This window comes from Hyla sarda, chromosome 1 (assembly GCF_029499605.1).
Source record: "Hyla sarda isolate aHylSar1 chromosome 1, aHylSar1.hap1, whole genome shotgun sequence".
In the NCBI taxonomy this organism is placed as follows: Eukaryota; Metazoa; Chordata; class Amphibia; order Anura; family Hylidae; genus Hyla; species Hyla sarda.
Window position 1 is genome coordinate 306,623,098 of NC_079189.1, and position 19,812 is coordinate 306,642,909.

General features: G+C 42.7%; 1 protein-coding gene across 5 annotated transcripts in view; it reads left to right on the forward strand.

The window, feature by feature from the left end:
- Positions 1-3,287, forward strand: part of GATAD2A (GATA zinc finger domain containing 2A) — a 125,430-nt gene extending 122,143 nt beyond the window's left edge. For all 5 annotated transcript variants that reach the window (XM_056518215.1, XM_056518212.1, XM_056518214.1 and 2 more), the window contains exon 11: positions 1,193-3,287. In XM_056518215.1, the coding sequence (XP_056374190.1) occupies positions 1,193-1,320 (128 nt within the window). In that variant the 3' untranslated portion in view covers positions 1,321-3,287. The remainder of the gene's footprint in view (positions 1-1,192) is intronic.
- The last annotated feature ends 16,525 nt before the right edge of the window (positions 3,288-19,812 follow it).

A 19,812-nucleotide genomic window follows, 5' to 3' on the forward strand; every position in this document is an offset into this window, starting at 1 on the left:
TAGACTGCTATAATATATGATGCAGTCAAAATAAATACCGTATTTATAGGCGTATAACACGCACTTTTTAGGCTAAAATTTTTAGCCAAAAGTCTGTGTGCGTGTTATACGCCGATACACCCCCAGGAAAGGCAGGGGGAGAGAGGCCGTCGCTGCCCGCTTCTCTCCCCCTGCCTTTCCTGGGGTCTAGAGCGCTGCTGTCGGCCCTTTTCACCCCCTGGTTATCGGCGCCGCTGCCCGTTCTGTCACCCTGACTATCGGTGCCGGTGCCAATAGCCAGGGGGAGAGAAGCGGCGCCGACAGCCAGGGGGAGAGAAGGGGCAGCGGCACCCATTGCCGACGCCGCTGCCCCGTTGCCTCCCCCCATCCCCGGTGGCATAATTACCTGAGTCGGGTCCGCGCTGCTCCTCTGCTCCAGGCCTCCGTCGTTGCTATGCGCTGAACGGCGCGGCGCATGACGTCAGAGCGCCGTGCATAGCAACGACGCTGGGGACGCACGACGGAGGCCTGCAGCAACGCGGACCGGACTCAGGTAATTATGCCACCGGGGATGGGGGGAGGCAACGGGGCAGCGGCGCCGGCAATGGGTGCCTCTGCCCTTTCTCTCCCCCTGGCTGTCGGCGCCGCTTCTCTCCCCCTGGCTATCGGCGCCGGCACCGATAGTCAGGGGGACAGAAAGGGCAGCGGCGCCGATAACCAGGGGGTGAAAAGGGCCGACAGCAGCGCTATAGACCCCAGGAAAGGCAGGGGGAGAGAAGCGGGCAGAGACGGCCTCTCTCCCCCTGCCTTTCCTGGGGGTATATCGGGGTATACACGCGCACACACGCACCCTCATTTTATCATGGATATTTGGGTAAAAAACTTTTTTTACCCAAATATCCTTGGTAAAATGAGGGTGCGTGTTATAGGCCGGTGCGTGGTATACCCCGATAAATACGGTATTCCTAATTTAGTTACTGTGCTAGCAAACTGCTACCCCGTTTTAGGGCACTTCACTCTTTCACCGGAGTTGGGCTCACAAAAATCCATACACATGGGAAAATAACAAAATAACCTTATTCAAATTTATGGAACTTATTTTTAGTGGCTAAAATTCCTGCAACAAATGTTGTGTGAATGGAACTGTAAAGTGTTGCATCATAATGCATGTTTCATGATGGTCTAATTTCTCTCTAACCTTGCTGCATTGCAGGAGGGACTTTAACATTTGTGAACCCTGGCCTCACTGTGCATAAGTCAGCAGCTGTGGACCGCCAACGGGAATACCTCCTAGATATGATTCCTTCCCGATCGATCACCCAGTCCTCTACGTGGAAATAATGAACGGAACCTTCAGCAATGACAGAAATAAAGACAAAAAACGCAAAGTTAGAGAAGATAAGAAAGAAAGGACTTTTTCTGGATTAGTCCTTTTCCCAAACAGGAGAGGAACGATTATCCTCTTCACTTTTCCTTCTTTGCCATTTTCTACTACACATGGAATGCTTGATAATGACCAGCCGATGAAGTGTCTGTGCTTTCTAACAGAGGAGTGCACAGGAAAAAGGAAGCAACTTCTTCCCTCCCCTCCAACCCTCCCCCCTTTCAAATTTCCATCTAGACTGGCATGACGTCTTATACTACAGTTTGCCATGCTCCAGATCCATACTTTTCTGCATTCAGGTCTAATTTCCCTAAATAAACTATAATTCCCTCTACTAAGGCATCAGATTCTTTTCCAAGGTGTGTTTTCAAGATGTAACTGGATTTCTGTTTTCTTGTTTTTATTTTAGATGTTGGTATTTCTCATGGCTACATTTATCAGGTCCACTTCTGATTCTGGGACAGTACAGATCCAGTCAGAACAAAAGCATTTTGTTAATGCACAGATATAAATATATTTAATTCTATGGAAGATACTACATTTATGCCCTGCAGAGTTCTTTGTGGGTGTTCCAGCCTCATGAAAATTGTCCAGGCCGGATGTTTCCACAATAATAGTTTCCTCTTGAACCCAGTTTGTATGGTTCTCACTGGATGCAAGTTTGTGAAGGGTTAGAGGATTTAAAAAGAAAAAAAATGAGGTAGGCTTGTACCTCGTTTAGGTAAATGCTGCATTGTTCCAGACTTTTTTTCTTCTGTTTTCAGAATGTTTCAGTGGCTTTCCCCTCTTCTGGCTTTGCAAAAAAAAAAAAATGTAACAAAAAAAGAAAGCCACGTTTGGACAGTCTTTTTCTGTCTTTCCACTGTATCCTCACAATGAAGTGTCCCTTTAATTATATCATGCTTCTATTGGAAAGTGGAAGCGATGGATTGGCAGAGGGGAAAAAAAAGTACGCCTGATAGTTAAATCCTCACTTTGCCCTATAAAATAATGTTCTTTTAATCCTCATTTGTTGTGTGGATTTCAATGTTTAGATACTTTTTTGATATATGCAGTTGCTTAGGGGTTAGGCTATATATATATATTTTTTTTGTTTTGTTTTTGTGGGAGGGAAGGGAGACTTTGTTTGTATAAAAGGAAAAAATAGAATTTAAACTTGAGACTTGGTGTGTATGAAAAACTAGCTGAATGAGAGAATATTATATATATATATTTTTTTTTTCCATTCCAGATGTATGGCTGTTTTCAAGGGGAGGTTTATCCTTACCTTTAACCTTTCCATTTTTCCCTCTTTCCTCTGCTTGAGAGCCGGTATTATTTTAATTTGTAACTAAATTAAAAAAAAAAAAAATTCCCCTTCAATCTTCAGCAATAAGCACCCTTTTATTTAAATACAATTTAGTCATCTTTGCAATGCCCTAAAGTGTAGGGGTGCTTTTTTATTGGGTAACCTTGCCCCTGACCCCTGGAAAATGCACCTCAGTAGCTGTTTTTTTTTTTTTTTTTTAAACCCATGATTGTATTCATTACAAGTATATATTTATTCAATTACCTGTACATTTTTTCCTTCTCAGAATTTGCTTTTCCCCCCCGCAGGAGACCTTCTGTTAGAAATAAACCTGTTTTGTTCCTCATGTCTGTCCTAAAATGAGGAAACAATTTATTTAAATGTTAGCTGCTCTCCTGACTTCCTTATTGTATTCTTCAAGAGGACATTTTTTTTTCTTCCTTTTGTTCAAACTATATACGCCTGATTTTAGGTGGTACAAGTTTTTTTGATTGTGGGAAAAGCATAGTGTGTGTGAGCCTGCCAGAATGCGTGGGATCCGGGGTTGCCCCATCACTGATAGAACTAGCAATTTCTATTTAATCACACTGGCCAGAACCGCATTTCTGAATAATATTAATAAATAACTAAGCCAACTACATTTTCTTTGTATTTTTGTTGGGGAAGGGGGAATCTCATATGCTGCCAGACTGATGTATATAGCTGCTGTTAATCATTTCCACTACCACATAATGACGCTATGTGAGCTCTTGATGCATGTGTTAGTATCAGCTTGTATTCTTTATGAAATAACAATGGTGAAGCACCTTTTTCTATAGAACTCTGCATTTTTCTATCCTAACTGTCTGAATAAATCAACTGCATGTTACTGTTCCTCTTGGCAATAAAGTGTGTACCTGCTGTCAGCACTAAATGGGTAGTGTAGGGACATGCTACATTTACAAGGGGAATGGAAACACCTTGTTGTTTTATTCAAACATTTCCAAGAGGAATAACAGGAATAGTCCAATAATAATGTTCTAAGCGCCAATACTTCAGAATGATTTTAGAGATGAGCAAAGTTACAGTACTTGGATTCTGCACAAACCTCGTGTCTCAGCAGTTGCTGATTTTAAAAATGTAAAAAGAGTAGGAGAGGCTCTTTACTAGGACCCGAGCTACTCAAATAACACCATACCCACGGTGTAAAATGCAATAAATAAAAAATGGAAATTGAGGCTCAAGGTCAATGAATAACGGATGATATGTTTATTATAATAAAATATATATGATAATTAACCCCTTAAGGACTGAGGGTTTTTCGGATTTTGCACTTCCGTTTTTTCCTCTTACACCTTTTAAAAATCATAACCCTTTCAATTTTGCACCTAAAAATCCATATGATTGCTTATTTTTTGCGCCACAAATTCTACTTTGCAGTGACATCAGTCATTTTACCCAAAAATCGACAGCGAAACGAAAAAAAAAAAAATCATTGTGCGACAAAATTGAAGAAAAACGCAATGTTGTAACTATTGGGGGCTTCAGTTTCTATGCAGTACATTTTTCAGTAAAAATACCTGATCACTTGGCAAATCCACAATAAAAATTCACAATAAATATACAAATATAATACGGCAACTGTAACTAATTTCAACAGGTATTAATAAAATTGTAAAAAATATTTGAGTATCCGATAAAACAGCCAAAATTATCCACAGTGTCCGATAAGCCAGCTGAATAGATATTTTTGAGAAATTGATCTAATAGTTCAGATGGTGGGTACCATGAAAATAAAGTGCATATTAATCTCTTAGTAGTTTTGTTCAAATGAATCCCCTTGTATGTGAATATTTGTAATCCGATGTATAAATTTATGCAAAGAACCCGCTGCTAGAGTCTAGACAGTCTCAATGATATACAGCGATGTCTGAAGTGAGCTTATAGGGAGGATTCAATGTTGCTAGACAAGTGATACAATGTATGCATACACTTGTGTAAAGGGCTTAGAGATTTTGCGGTCTCAAATTATGCAGTGGGTTTTGATGGGCAAATAAACAGGGCACAGCAGCGCTTCAAATGTACAGCATAGCTGTATACATAGTATCTGATGTGGCGATGGTGGTTCCGGCTTGGTACAGATGATGGTCGGCTGTTAGAGACACGGCTTGTCTCAAAAGATACAGCAAATGGTAGCGGATCCGATCCTTGTAACATCTATGATGATTAGCCCGGTGTAGCGTATCCTCGTGGCTGGAGCATTGCGCATAGGTTTGATGCGCCGAAAATTGAAGGGTTCTATCTCTGGGATATTGGCTGTATGGAGTGGCACTTAGAAGCGAAAGCTGGACGTGTTTCAAGTCCTCCTTAGGACTTTTCCTCAGCAGCTAAAAGTAAAAGTGAGTTCCCAAAGTCCTTTAGTGGGATTTTTATATGTATACAGTGATCCCCCGACTTATGATGGCCCCGACATATGATCATTTCAACATATGATGGCCTCTCAGAGCCCATCGTATGTTGAAGGCAGCCTCGACATATGATGCTGCTGTGTGTCGGGGCCATCGTACAAACAGCTATCTGACAGCGCTGACAACTTCAGCAAATGACAGATAGTTGTATAATGTGCCCCGTGTGCCCCGTTCTGCCTCCTGTTACTCACATGCTGTCCTGCTAACTCATACAGGCTTCCACTGTGAGCTCCGTGTAAGCCCCCCCCCCCCAGTGCAGCCATAGCCTGTAGCATCTTGCTGCAGGCATCCAATGAGCTGCTCCCCTTCCTTTCCTATAGAGCTGTAGTCGGCAGGATCGTAATGGAGGACATTCTGTCCCCCCTGAAGGTATTTAAATAACTGTACAGTACTGTATGCGATGTCACACATCACATACAATACATAGACACACTATACACCCCATACATCAATGTTTCCCTATCAGTGTGCCTCCAGCTGTTGCAAAACTATAACTCCCAGCATGCCCAGACAGTCAATGGCTGTACGTGCATGCTGGAAGTTGTAGTTGTGCAACAGCTGGAGGCACCCTGGTTTGTTATACACTCCACATACAATGGTCATCCCAGAACCAATTAGCAGTTTCCCATAGAGATATGTATTCAACATTCAATGGTTCCAAGGCCCCAGAACCAATTACCATTTTTACATAGACATATGTACTCGACATATGATGGTTTCAACATATGATGGTTCTCCTGGAACCAATTAATATCATATGTTGAGGGACCACTGTAACTCCTCCCTTTATGGCTTTAACTCCTATAACTCCTTCCTTTTGACTGATTTCAGACACTGTGGATAATTTTGGCTGTTTTATCGGATACTGTGGACACTCTTATATATTTTTACAATTTTATGTATTTTACTCATCTGTTGATATTAGTTACAATATTTACAATATTTATTGTGAATTTTTATTGTGGATTTGCCGACCCACAAGCCCTGTGAGGTTCGGCACACACTTTAATTATCATATATATATTTTATTATTTATTGATATATACATCCATTATTTATTGACCCTGAGCCACAATTTCCATTTTTTATTAGTTGCTGATTTTAGCCTGCATAAATTTGTTCAGCTTTCAGGCGCTCCGGTGGGCTGGAAAAGGTGCATACAGTCCAGCTGAACTAATTTATGCAGGCAGCAACCACTGAGCCGCAAGGTTCTTGCAGAATCGAAGTACTGTAACTTCGCTCATCTCTAATTGTTTTAATAAGCACTTACATTGCCTTTAAAAACACATGTCTGCCTCTGGTCAGGTTTAAGTTTAACCCCTTCGCGACCTACATGTACGGCGCCGCGAAGTGTCACTTGGCGCGCGGCGACTTACATGTACGGCGCGGGGTTCCGGGAGCGGTGATCGGGCCGAGATGACTGCTGAGACCCCCCCCCATGACCGCGATGCGTGCAAATCGCAGGTCAATTCAGACCTGCGATCTGCGCGATTCCGGGTCATACGGGTCACTGGTGACCCGGTGACTCGGAAAATAAGAGGGATCGGGGGTGTCTGAGACACCCTCGATCCCCCTGAAGGGATAGGAGTTTGGTGGCAGGGGTGCCACCCCTCCTATCCCTGCTATTGGTCGGCCGAGCGACCGACCGATAGCAGACCGGGAGAGGGGGGGAGGGGTTAAAGTTCGGTTCCCCCGCTTTGCCCACCTATCGGTGTCCGGGCAAAACGGGGGAACCGTCCAGGTAAGGTCGGCGCCGAAGGTCCTTACCTGGATCCCGGATCCCCGTTCGCGATCCTCCCCCACGTGCGGCGGTGGCAGCAATACTTCCGGGTCCTGCTAGGTGAGTTGTTGCCTAGCAACATCCGGAGGGCCACAGTTTACAGTGGTCTCTAAATCGTGGCCCTCCAGATGTTGCAAAACTACAACTCCCAGCATGCCCAGACAGCTGTTTGCTGTGTGGGCATGCTGGGACTTGTAGTTTTGCAATATTTAGAGGGGTTCAGGTTGTAGATCACTAAGTGGTCTCAAACTGTAGCCCTCCAGATGTTGCTAAACTACAAATCTCAGCATGCCCAGACAGCAGTTTGCTGTGATTTACAACCTGAACCCCTCTAAATCTTGCAAAACTACAACTCCCAGCATTCAGGAACAGCATAAGGCTGTCTTGGCATGCTGGGAGTTGTACTTTCGTGCCTCCAGCCATTGCATAACTACATCTCCCAGCATGCCCTTCCGCAATCAGTACATGCTGGGAGTTGTAGTTTTGCAACAGCTGGAGGCACACTGTTTGGAAAATACTGAGTTAGGTCATAGAACCTAACTCAAGATTTTCCAGCCAGTGTGCCTCCAGCTGTTGCAAAACTACAACTCCCAGCATGCATGGTCTGTCAGTGCATGCTGGGAGTTGTAGTTTTGACCCCCCTCCCATGTGAATGTACAGGCTACATTCACACTGGCGGCAGATTACAGTGAGTTCCCCGCTACAAATTTGAGCTGCGGCAAATTCTCCGCCGCAGCTCAAACTCCTAGCGGGAGACTCGGTGTAATCCGCCGTCAGTGTGAATGTAACCTAAAAACACTACACTACACTAACATAAAATAAAGAGTAAAACACTACATATACACACATACACTGCCCCCTCCCACCACCCCCCCTCCCCAATAAAAATGAAAAACGTATTGTACGGCAGTGTTTCTAAGATGGAGCCTCCAGCTGTTGCAAAACAAAAACTCCCAGCATTTCTGGACAGCAATTGACTGTCCAAGCATGCTGGGAGTTTAGGAACAGCTGGAGGCACCCTGTTTGGGAATCACTGGCATAGAATACCCCATGTCCACCCCTATGCAAGTCCCTAATTCAGGCCTCAAATGCGCATGGCGCTCTCTCACTTTGGAGCCATGTCGTATTTCAAGGCAACAGAATAGGGTCACATATGGGGTATCGCCGTACTCGGGAGAAATTGCCTAACAAATTTTGGGGGGATTTTCCTCCTTTTTACCCCTTATGAAAAGGAACAGTTGGGGTCTACACCAGCATGTTAGTGTAAAAAAATTAAAATTTTTACACTAACATGCTGGTGTTGCCCTATACTTTTCATTTTCACAAGAGGTAAAAGGGAAAAACGCCCCCCAAAATTTGTAACGCAATTTCTCCCGAGTACGGAGACACCCCATATGTGGGCGCAAAGTGCTCTGGGGGCGCACAACAAGGCCCAGAAGGGAGAGTGCGCCATGTACATTTGAGGTGATTTGCACAGGGGTGGCTGATTGTTACAGCGGTTCTGACAAACGCAAAAAAAACAGACCCACATGTGACCCCATTTTGGAAACTACACCCCTCACGGAATGTAATAAAGGGTGCAGTGAGAATTTACACCCCACTGGTGTCTGACAGATCTTTGGAACAGTGGTCCGTGAAAATTAAAAATTTTGCACAGCCCACTGTTCCAAAGATCTGTCAGACACCAGTGGGGGGTAAATGCTCACTGTACCCCTCATTACATTCTGTGAGGGGTCTAATTTCCAAAATGGTATGCCATGTGGGTTTTTTCTGCTGTCCTGGCACCATAGGGGCTTCCTAAATGCGACATGCCCCCCCGAGCAAAATGTGCTCTCAAAAAGCCAAATATGATGCCTACTCTTCTGAGCATTGTAGTGCGCCCGCAGTGCACTTCAGGTCCACTTATGGGGTACCTCCATACTCAGAAGAGATGGGGTTCCAAATTTTGGGCGGTCTTTTCTGCTATTAACCCTTGCAAAAATGTAAAATTTGGGGGGAAACCCACATTTTAGTGAAAAAATAAATACATTTTTTTTACATATGCAAAAATCGTGAAACACCTGTGGGGTATTAAGGCTCACTTTATCCCTTATGTTCCTCAAGGGGTCTAGTTTCCAAAATGGTATGCCATGTGTTTTTTTTTTTTCGCTGTTCTGGCACCATAGGGGCTTCCTAAATGTGACATGCCCCCTAAAAACCATTTCAGAAAAACGTACTCTCTAAAATCCCCTTGTCGCTCCTTCGCTTCTGAGCCCTCTACTGCGCCCGCCGAACACTTTACATAGACATATGAGGTATGTCCTTACTCAAGAGAAATTGGGTTACACATACAACTATACATTTTCTCCTTTTACCCCAAAAATTGGGTCTACAAGAACATGTGAGTGTAAAAAATGAAGATTTTGAATTTTCTCCTTCACTTTGCTGCTTTTCCTGTGAAACACCTAAAGGGTTAAAACATTTACTGAATGTCATTTTGAATACTTTGGGGGGTGCAGTTTTTATAATGGGGTCATTCATGGGGTATTTCTAATATGAAGACCCTTCAAATCCACTTCAAACCTGAACTGGTCCCTGAAAAATTGTGAGTGTGAAAAATTGGAAAATTGCTGCTGAACTTTGAAGCCCTCTGGTGTCTTCCAAAAGTAAAAACTCGTCAATTTTATGATGCAGACGTAAAGTAGACATATTGTATATGTGAATCCCAAAAAAAAAAATTGGAATATCCATTTTCCTTACAAGCAGAGAGCTTCAAAGTTAGAAAAATGCTAAATTGTCAATTTTTTTCATAAAATTTTGGGATTTTTCACCAAGAAAGGATGCAAGTTACCACAAAAATTTACCACTATGTTAAAGTAGAATATGTCACGAAAAAACAATCTCAGAATCAGGATAAGTAAAAGCATTCCAGAGTTATTAATGTTTAAAGTGACAGTGGTCAGATTTGCAAAAAAGGGCTTTGTCCTAGAGATGAAAATGGGCTCCGTCCTTAAGGGGTTAAGGACCACAGGTTTTTCAGTTTTTGCACTTTTGTTTTTTTCCTCCTCCACCTTTTAAAAATCATAACCCTTTCAATTTTGCACCTAAAAATCCATATGAGGGCTTATTTTTTGTGCCACCAATTCTACTTTGCAGTAAGATCAGTCATTTTACCAGAAAATCTACGGTGAAAGAGAAAAAAAAACATTGTGCGACGAAATTGAAGAAAAAACGCCATTTTGTAAATTTTTTTTTTGGGGGGGGGGGGGGGTTCCGTATCTACGCAGTGCATTTTTCTGTAAAAATGACTCCTTCTCTTTATTCTGTAGGTCCATACGGTTAAAATGATACCCTACTTATATAGGTTTGATTTTTTTTTTTCGTACTTCTGGAAAAAATAACTACATGCAGGAAACTTTATACGTTTAAAATAGTCATCTTCTGACCCCTTTAACTTTTATTTTACCGCGTATGGGGCGGTATGAGGGCTCATTTTTTGCGCCATGATCTGAAATTTTTAGCGGTATTGATCAGACTTTTTGATCGCTTTTTGTTCATTTTTTTCATGATATAAAAAGTGAACAAAAAGACGTTATTTTAGACTTTTGAATTTTTTTGTGCATACACCATTGACCATGTCGTTTAATTAATGATATATTTTTATATTTTGGACATTTACGCACCGGCCATAGCACATATGTTTTATATTTTTATTTACATTTGTTTTTTTTTAATTTTTTTTTTTATTTGGGAAAAATGGTGGTGATTTGGACTTTTATTAGGGAAAGGGTTAAATCACATTTCACCTTTTTTTTCACACTTTTTTATTTTAATTTTTTGCAGTGTTATAGCTCCCATAGGGTGCTATAACACTGCACACACTTATCTTTTACACTGTAGCCATAGCTTTGCATTGAACAGTGTTATTGGCGGTCGATTGCTCAAGCCTGCATCTCAGGCTTGGAGCAATCAATCGCCGAACGGATGCGCCGGAGGAAGGTAAGAGGACCTCCACTCATGTCCTAGCTGATCGGGACACCGCATTTTCACTGCAGTGGTCCTGATCAGCCCCACTGAGCAGCCGGGAAACTTTTACTTTCGTTTTAGAGGGTTAATAGCACGCCGCAGAGATCGCGGGGCCGTGCACTGCCTTGACTGACCCGATATGACATGGGGTGACCCCACGTTGTATCGGGGGAGCCGGCCAAGGACATAAATATACGTCCTTGGTTGTTAAGGGGTTAAGAAAAAACCAACCCTTCTGTAGTTGTAACTTATATGTATTTTTAAAAGTCCTTTTTAGCTAGTCAATTTTTTTAGCAATTTATAACTTTTGGCATTAATAATTTTGCACATGGTTTTACTTACCGGTAGTTTTTTTTACATTTATTTATGTATTTGAAGTGTTTGTCAAGGCACGATTAATATATGAATGTGGCTAGAAAAATTGTACTCACCTTCCTTAATCCTCTGCTTTTCCAGTGGTGCTCAATCCCCTCTTTTGGGTCTCTGGCTTTGTCTCACTCAAGGAAGTGGCCACAATTACAGGACGCCGTGGCAGTTTGCCTCAGTTCGTATTTGACTGGAGTAGGGGAGTATTTACTTAATTTTTTTTTTATTTTAGTTTTTTTGCTGCCCAACTGAAAAAAAAAGTCCCCAGACAAGCTTATTAAAGAAGCCTCAGCTTTGGGTGTCTTTAGACACAAAAAAACACAAAATTGTGAAACTTGCCTGAAAACATGTTAAAGCATACATCCAGTGATGGCTTGGGCAGCAGGATATATGCTAACATTTTTTGCTGTGTTGCGTGAGACTAATGCCAAACCTTAAACTGCATGCCCACAGTCTCAGATGGCAGTGCATCCCTCTGCCCGAGCCACCTCTGTATGCTTTTAAAAAGTGTGAAATCTAACCATAAAGCAAGAACAGTGCAGAATTGCAAATGTTTAGTAATTTCATATACCAGAAATAATTAATTTAAAAAAAAGTTCAAAAGGTCCCATGAAACACAAATGTCACTGATAAAAACTAAAGATTGCAACGCAAAAAATAAGCCTTCCTACAGCCCCATATATATGCTAGAATTTAAGTGTTAACATAAAACCTACCTAAATTATTGTTTTAATTATATGGACCTAAAGAATAAAGATGGTAATTTGGAAAAAATTGGGACGTGTTAGATGGCGCCAAATCCTTGAAGAAACCAATGTGCCAAAAATATTTAACAGTTTGGCTTTTATTGGTAACATATAGTAGGGTGCAACACAAAGGTTTCGAACCAGTGCCGGGTTCTTCGTCAGGCATAGAGTATTACAGATGTACGTTTGCAGTGGTTTAAATATACACCTTCAGAGTAGAATTACTGCTGGGTCATCAGGTCACCGGTACAGGTAATTTCCATAATCATTAAATCATTCATTTGCATAACATGATGGAAGAGCTAATAATATACTAATATACTTTGTTACAGGTATTACAGATGCTTGTAGTGGGGTATATTCTGGCTCACATCTGGAATCTTTTTCATACTGCAGCATATTGTTGCAAAAACAGTTTGTCTTTTACCAATAAAAGCCAAACTGTTTTTAAGAAATATTTTTGGCACATTGGTTTCTTCAAGGATTTGGCGCCATCTAACGCGTCGAAATTTTTGCCAAATTACCATTGACACTGTACCGTTACCTGAAGGTGAAGGGCGTAGAGGCTGCCTCCCGCACGTCTGGACCTCCAGCAACAGCGAGTCTATGGGCATTTAAAGGCTCAGCACAACTAACCACGGTAAGGTGCAATATATTGCGCATACCTTGCTCTATCCTAAATAATACTCCACTAGGAGCGCACCCCTGTTTTTTCTTTTAATTCTCCTAAAGAATAAAGATAATTTTTTTAACTGAAAAGAGAACACCGTGTGAAAACACTCCACCCCAAACAAAATTGTGTTTTTTGGCTTTACCAGAGATTTTGTGGTAAAGCTAGTGATGTTTTAACAAACTATAATTGATCCTGCAAACAGGCCCTCCTCGTGTAGTTCTGTAAATGGAAAATTGAGTTATGGATTTTAGAGAGGAGGAAAAAATGAAAAATCTCTATAATTAGCCTGCTAAATAACTTGTTAACACACTCATTAGTTATAGCCAGGTGAAGTGTGCGGCAGCGTACTACACTTCTCAGCTTGGTGCGAAATTTGGTAACAGGAGACAGGCTCCATATACTATAATGCAGCCTGTCTCCTCAAATCAGTTGGACTGCACATTGGGCCAGAGTGAAGCACCCTACCACACACTTCAACTGGCTATAACAAATGAGTGGGTTAATTGTAACGACAGTTAAAGCTTCAATAACATCTAATTCAAGGAAAACCAGAGTTTTTTTTTATTTTATATTTTTACTTTTTTTTTTTTTTATTGTGAATGGAAAAGAAATGGCAGCAATGTATAACAATGTCTACCAAGTAGTTAATAGGGAATCCATCATCAGTGTCAGTTGCCCAAACCTGCTGGTAGTGCGGGTGACACTGATAATTATACTTGCATACCCCAATTTGCCTGTTATCCTTCTTACTTGGGCGGCAGGCTTCGTGCAAGGGTGACTCTCCCAAAGCACCTGACCGGCTGCAAACAGGCTTGGAGAAGTAGCAGTGGTGAAGTCGGCATGCTCCTTGGAGCTCTACCAGTACACAAAGCCGGCCACCAAAATAAGGGGCATAACTGACAAATGGATCGGGGATAGGAAAGTATCATTATCAGTATCACAAGCACTATATACCTGTACTAGCAGGTTAGTGCTGGTGACACTGATAACAATACTAAGAATTCGTAAAGAAAATGTTATATGTATTTTAGTGTGTGTGTATGTGTGTGTGTATATATATATATAAATTTTTTCTTCCATTCTGATTTCAGCACTGTTGTAAATTCCACTTTATAGCTGAGACTGATTCATTTCGAACAAGTTCTTGTTTTTTTTTTGTTTTTTTTTTTGTTTTTTTTAACATAAGCTACTTCTTGTAATGTTATCCTTAACAAAACATATAACAAATGTTTTTCAGAGATATATATCATGTGTTATATATTCATACATCGTTTAACATCCCTACATTGAAATTCTCAGAACAAGAAAAAAAAAAGTCATCTAAGTAGACATTTGTTTTGTGTGAGACTGTAAATTGAGTCCATCTTAGATCCAGATGGCAACAGAGCCTCAACACCTTCCTCAGGAGAAATGTTTAATGTTTATCTGCTATATAATGGATTAAATCCACATAATTTTGTATTCAATTTTAGTTTTCCTTAGTAGGCTGTGAAGACAGCAGGAGTTGCCTGCTCAGCTCCAGCTGTATAAGGCACCGGTGGCTGCCTCATGTGCCGCGCTAATATGAGCTGGGATTGTTGTACACCAAGGCAATACTTTGTCTGTGTTACTCACACAGATCCAGTATGTGTGTAAAAATAAATATAATTCAGAGTGGTGCAGTTGTTCTATAGCAACCAATCAGATTGGTTCTTTTTTTCTTTTTTTTAATGAAAGAAGCAATCTGGTTCCTGTGGGCAACTGCGCCACTTTTCCTCTACATCGATTTTGATCAATCTTCCACTTTATCCCTACTCATATCATCTGACATTGAATTTTCCTGTGTAAATACCGTAAATGAAATGTGGGGATGTGTAACATATAGAATAATACACAAAATCAAAAACACCCCAAATGGGGAATGAGGGGTCCTGAGACAATAATTACAAACCCCAGGGCCGAAGCCCAGGAGTCACTAACTCCCCTCTTTTTATAATCCCCTAAAATGTAACTTTTATTGGTATCTTATAAAATAATCCCTGTTGCTGAAACAATACAAAATGACCAGTAGGGAAAACCCCTGTCCGATGAACAATATATTAACGGCACTGCAGCATGCCACAATGGCAACACAATGACGTGCAACTTAAAATATGAGCACAGCCACCCCCGACATGTTTCACTGTAAGGACAGCGTTATCAAGAGGTTATGTGGCTACAATGTGACCAAAATGCCGGCGGGGCTATTTATAAGCTGGTGTTCCTCATCATCATTAATGGACCAGTCTCCAGGTCCAATCAGGAGACCTGTAACGGAACCATGATGCCCCAGCCAATACTGAGAGCCGGACCGGAACTCTTCCGGGTCAGAACACTACCTGAGCACCTATCCTCATACCTGAATTTATGACGTGGAACCGGGATGGGAGTCTCTCTGCAGCCCGTCATCACTGCGTGACCGGATCTCACCTCGCGCCTGCGTAGTTAACAGCGCTGGATTCTGGTCCACCCCGCATGCGCCGGCCTCAACGCCGTACTGCGCATGTCTTAGGACTTAGACTCAGAACGCTGGATGCCAGCCCCATATCACAGTGTGTATGTCACCCAACTTATATTATGTGGTTGAATGGACCACTGACTATTATCTCTGCAGCCATAAATACCATAAAAAAAGATATTAACTATATATGGATAGGATATGCTTAATGGACTAAAAGCAAAAAAGTTGTTGTAGATGTGATGGTATAATGTACAATACTGTGAGTATAATATAATGTAATAGTGTAATATACTATAACAGTAATCATCAGATGTATACTCATATGACAAGATTGGGTGCCGGAGATTCCTAAGGTAAGTATAGGTGCATCAGGTTTATTTATATTATTATTAGCTGGCAGGTATGCCAATTGTGGTCACATAGTAGATAATAATAGGTAGTGGGATACAAAAAATTGTAGAATAGTACATAAAAAAGACAAGCAGCTGAATGTTAATCATTTACTACATAATTAAACTTCACAAGAAGGCCGCAAACGAGAAGCCTTCATTAAGGCCCAACGGTGCCTTACTTTTAAGAAGAAAAATCCATTTTGCCTCTTCGCGAAGAAGGCAAACATCAATATTGCCCTTTCGTGGACCTAGTTTTAAATGACAAAGCCCATGAAAATGAAGATCCTGTATTCTTCCATGATGTACGCTGTGTCTGGCAAGTGGGGTAATCAACCATGGTCCGTATGTTACTCAAATGCTTAGACATGCGTCTACGTAGTTCTTGCGTGGTTTTACCCACGTACAACTTCGGGCAACTGCATCTGGCTACATATACCACATTCCGCGTCCCGCAATTGATAAACTGTCGTATATCGTATTCTTTCTGATCAACCGGATTTACCAGCTTCTTAGTTCTTGGGATCAGATCACAGAACTTGCAATGGCCACAGGGATAAGAACCCACTGTCTTATTCTGAAGCCAGGTGGAAGGGCCCTCCTCCGTCTGAAGATGACTATGAACTAACTGGTCGCGAAGGCTAGGGCCCCGTCTGTGTGTCAGACTTGGTCGCATCCCCACCACCGGGGCTAGGTCTTGATCCCTAGATAACAAATGCCAATGGCGGCGTAAGATGGCCATTACCCGATTGGTGTACCCATCATAGGTTCCGATACATCTCACCTTCTTCTGGGTCTCTCCTTGATTAGATGGACCCAGGAGAGTATCCCTATCTTGTTCTGCCGCCCTCCTATATGCTCGTTTAAGGTATTTCCAAGGGTAACCCCGCTGTTGGAACTGCTGGTACAGGTTATTTATTTCCCTTTGGAAACTGGCCTCTTCGGAACAATTCCTCCTTGCCCTGAGATACTGGCCCACGGGAGTAGGCATACTGATGTTCGGCATTTGAATACCTGAATTGGATGCTTGTGAGGTAGGGAAAAAATTGGTGATGGTGGTTCTCCTCTGTGGCAATGGTGCCAGGTGTACCAGAGAGGGGGCACCGACTGGCGGTTGTGGGGCAGAAGTAGATGCAGAGCCAGATACTGATGGCAAAGTGCCAAACATGGCAACAGTTTTTGGCCACCAAAAGCACTGTCTTTCACGAACACAATACTTTTACTCTGTCACTCCTAGAATTTATTCTTACTCAGAATTATTTTCTTTTCAACGGCACCTATTATCACCAAACACAGGGCACTGCTATGGGGGCTTCTTGTGCACCGAATTACGCAAATTTATTTTTGGGGTGGTGGGAGAACACAGTTGTTTTTTGTTGATGAATTAAGTTGTTACACACAGCACATTTTGTTTTGGGGATGTTACATCAATGACGTCCTTATTTTATGGGATGAGTCACGAGCACTTTTTGATAATTTCGTCTCTACTTTGAACACCAATGATATTGGGATGACCTTTACTGCGGAGTATGGCGGACGTACCATTAACTTTTTAGATTTGAAAATCTATGTGGACAGCGACAATCGCATTCAAACGGATATATACAGAAAGCCGACCTCCACAAACTCCCTATTGCACTGGGATAGCTGGCACCCGGATCCTCTCAAGAGGAGTATTCCCGTGGGCCAGTATCTCGGGGCAAGGAGGAATTGTTCCGAAGAGGCTAGTTTCCAAAGGGAAAGTAATAACCTGTTCCAGCGGTTCCGACAGCGGGGTTACCCTCGGAAATACCTTAAACGAGCATATAGGAGGGCAGTAGTACAAGATAGGGATACTCTCCTGGGTCCATCCAATCAAGGAGAGACCCAGAAGAAGGTGAGATGTATCGGAACCTATGATGGGTACACCAATCAGGTAATGGCCATCTTACACCGCCATTGGCATTTGTTATCTAGGGATCAAGACATAGCCCCGGTGGTGGGGATGCGACCAAGTCTGACACACAGACGGGGCCCAAGCCTTCGCGACCAGTTAGTTCATAGTCCTCTTCAGACTGAGGAGGGCCCTTCCACCTGGCTTCAGAATAAGACAGTGGGTTCTTATCCCTGTGGCCATTGCAAGTTCTGTGATCTGATCCCAAGAACTAAGAAGCTGGTAAATCCGGTTGATCAGAAAGAATATGATATACGACAGTTTATCAATTGCGGGACGTGGAATGTGGTATATGTAGCCAGATGCAGTTGCCCGAAGTTGTACGTGGGTAAAACCACGCAAGAACTACGTAGACGCATGTCTAAGCATTTGAGTAACATACGGACCATGGTTGATACCCCACTTGCCAGACACGTTCAGAGCGTACATCATGGAAGAATACAGGATCTTCATTTTCATGGGCTTTGTCATTTAAAACTAGGTCCACGAAAGGGCAATATTGATGTTCGCATTCTTCGCGAAGAGGCAAAATGGATTTTTCTTCTTAAAAGTAAGGCACCGTTTGCGGCCTTCTTGTGAAGTTTAATTATGTAGTAAATGATTAACATTCAGCTGCCTACTGTCTTTTTTATGTACTATTCTACAATTTTTTTGTATCCCACTACCTATTATTATCTACTATGTGACCACAATTGGCATACCTGCCAGCTAATAATAATATAAATAAACCTGATGCACCTATACTTACCTTAGGAATCTCCGGCACCCAATCTTGTCATATGAGTATACATCTGATGATTACTGTTATAGTATATTACATTATATTATACTCACAGTATTGTACACTATACCATCACATCTACAACAACTTTTTTGCTTTTAGTCCATTAAGCATATCCTATCCATATATAGTTAATATCTTTTTTTATGGTATTTATGGCTGCAGAGATAATAGTCTGTGGTCCATTCAACCACATAATATAAGTCGGGTGACATACACACTGTGATATGGGGCTGGCATCCAGCGTTCTGAGTCTAAGTCCTAAGACATGCGCAGTACGGCGTTGAGGCCGGCTCATGCAGGGTGGACCAGAATCCAGCGCTGTTAACTACGCAGGCGCGGGGAATCCTCGCGCGAGGCGAGATCCGGTCACGCAGTGATGACGGGCTGCAGAGAGACTCCCATCCCAGTTCCACGTCATAAATTCAGGTATGAGGATAGGTGCTAAGGTAGTGTTCTGACCCGGAAGAGTTCCGGTCCGGCTCTCATTATTGGCTGGGGCATCATGGTTCCGTTACAGGTCTCCTGATTGGACCTGGAGACTGGTCCATTAATGATGATGAGAAACACCAGCTTATAAATAGCCCCGCCGGCGTTTTGGTCACATTGTAGCCACATAACCTCTTGATAACGCTGTCCTTACAGCGAAACATGTCGGGGGTGGCTGTGCTCATATTTTAAGTTGCACGTCATTGTGTTGCCATTGCGGCATGCTGCAGCGCCGTTAATATATTGTTCATCAGACAGGGGTTTTCCCTACTGGTCATTTTGTATTGTTTCAGCAACAGGGATTATTTTATAAGATACCAATAAAAGTTACATTTTAGGGGATTATAAAAAGAGGGGAGTTAGTGACTCCTGGGCTTCGGCCCTGGGGTTTGCAGTTATTATATAGAATAATACATACCGTATTTTTTGCCATATAAGATGCTCCAGCATATGAGACACACCCAATTTTAAAGGGTGAAAATCTAGAAAAAAAGATTCTGAACCTTCAACCTGCAGACCTCCAGATGTTGCAAAACTACAACTCCCAGCAAGCCTGGACAGCCATTGGCTGTACGGGCATGCCAGGAGTTGTAGTTTTGCAACATCTGGAGGTCCGCAGGTTGAAGACCACTGGTATATGAGGGAATACTCACGTGTCCCCGCCGCTCTGGACCTGTCACCGCTGCCCTGGATGTCTCCCTCCATCGCTGTCGCTCCGGAACGTCTCTGCTGCCGGGTATCCTCGCTCTCCGTCGCCGCCATCACGTCGCTACGCACGCTGCTCCTATTGGATGACGGGACGGCGTGCGCGACGACGTGATGGCGATGGAGAGTGACGGCCATGCAGGGAATCCTGGCATGGAGCAGACACCGAGGAGGCAGGTAAGGTCCGCGATTTCACCGCAGCGGTCCCTAACAGCCCGACTGAGCAGCCGGGTTAGTGTCACTTTCGCTTCAGACGTGGCGGTCAGCTTTGATTGCCGCGTCTGAAGGGTTAACACAGGGCATCACCGCGATCAGTGATGTCCTGTATTAGCCGCGAGTCCCGGCCGTTGATGGCCGCAGGGACCACC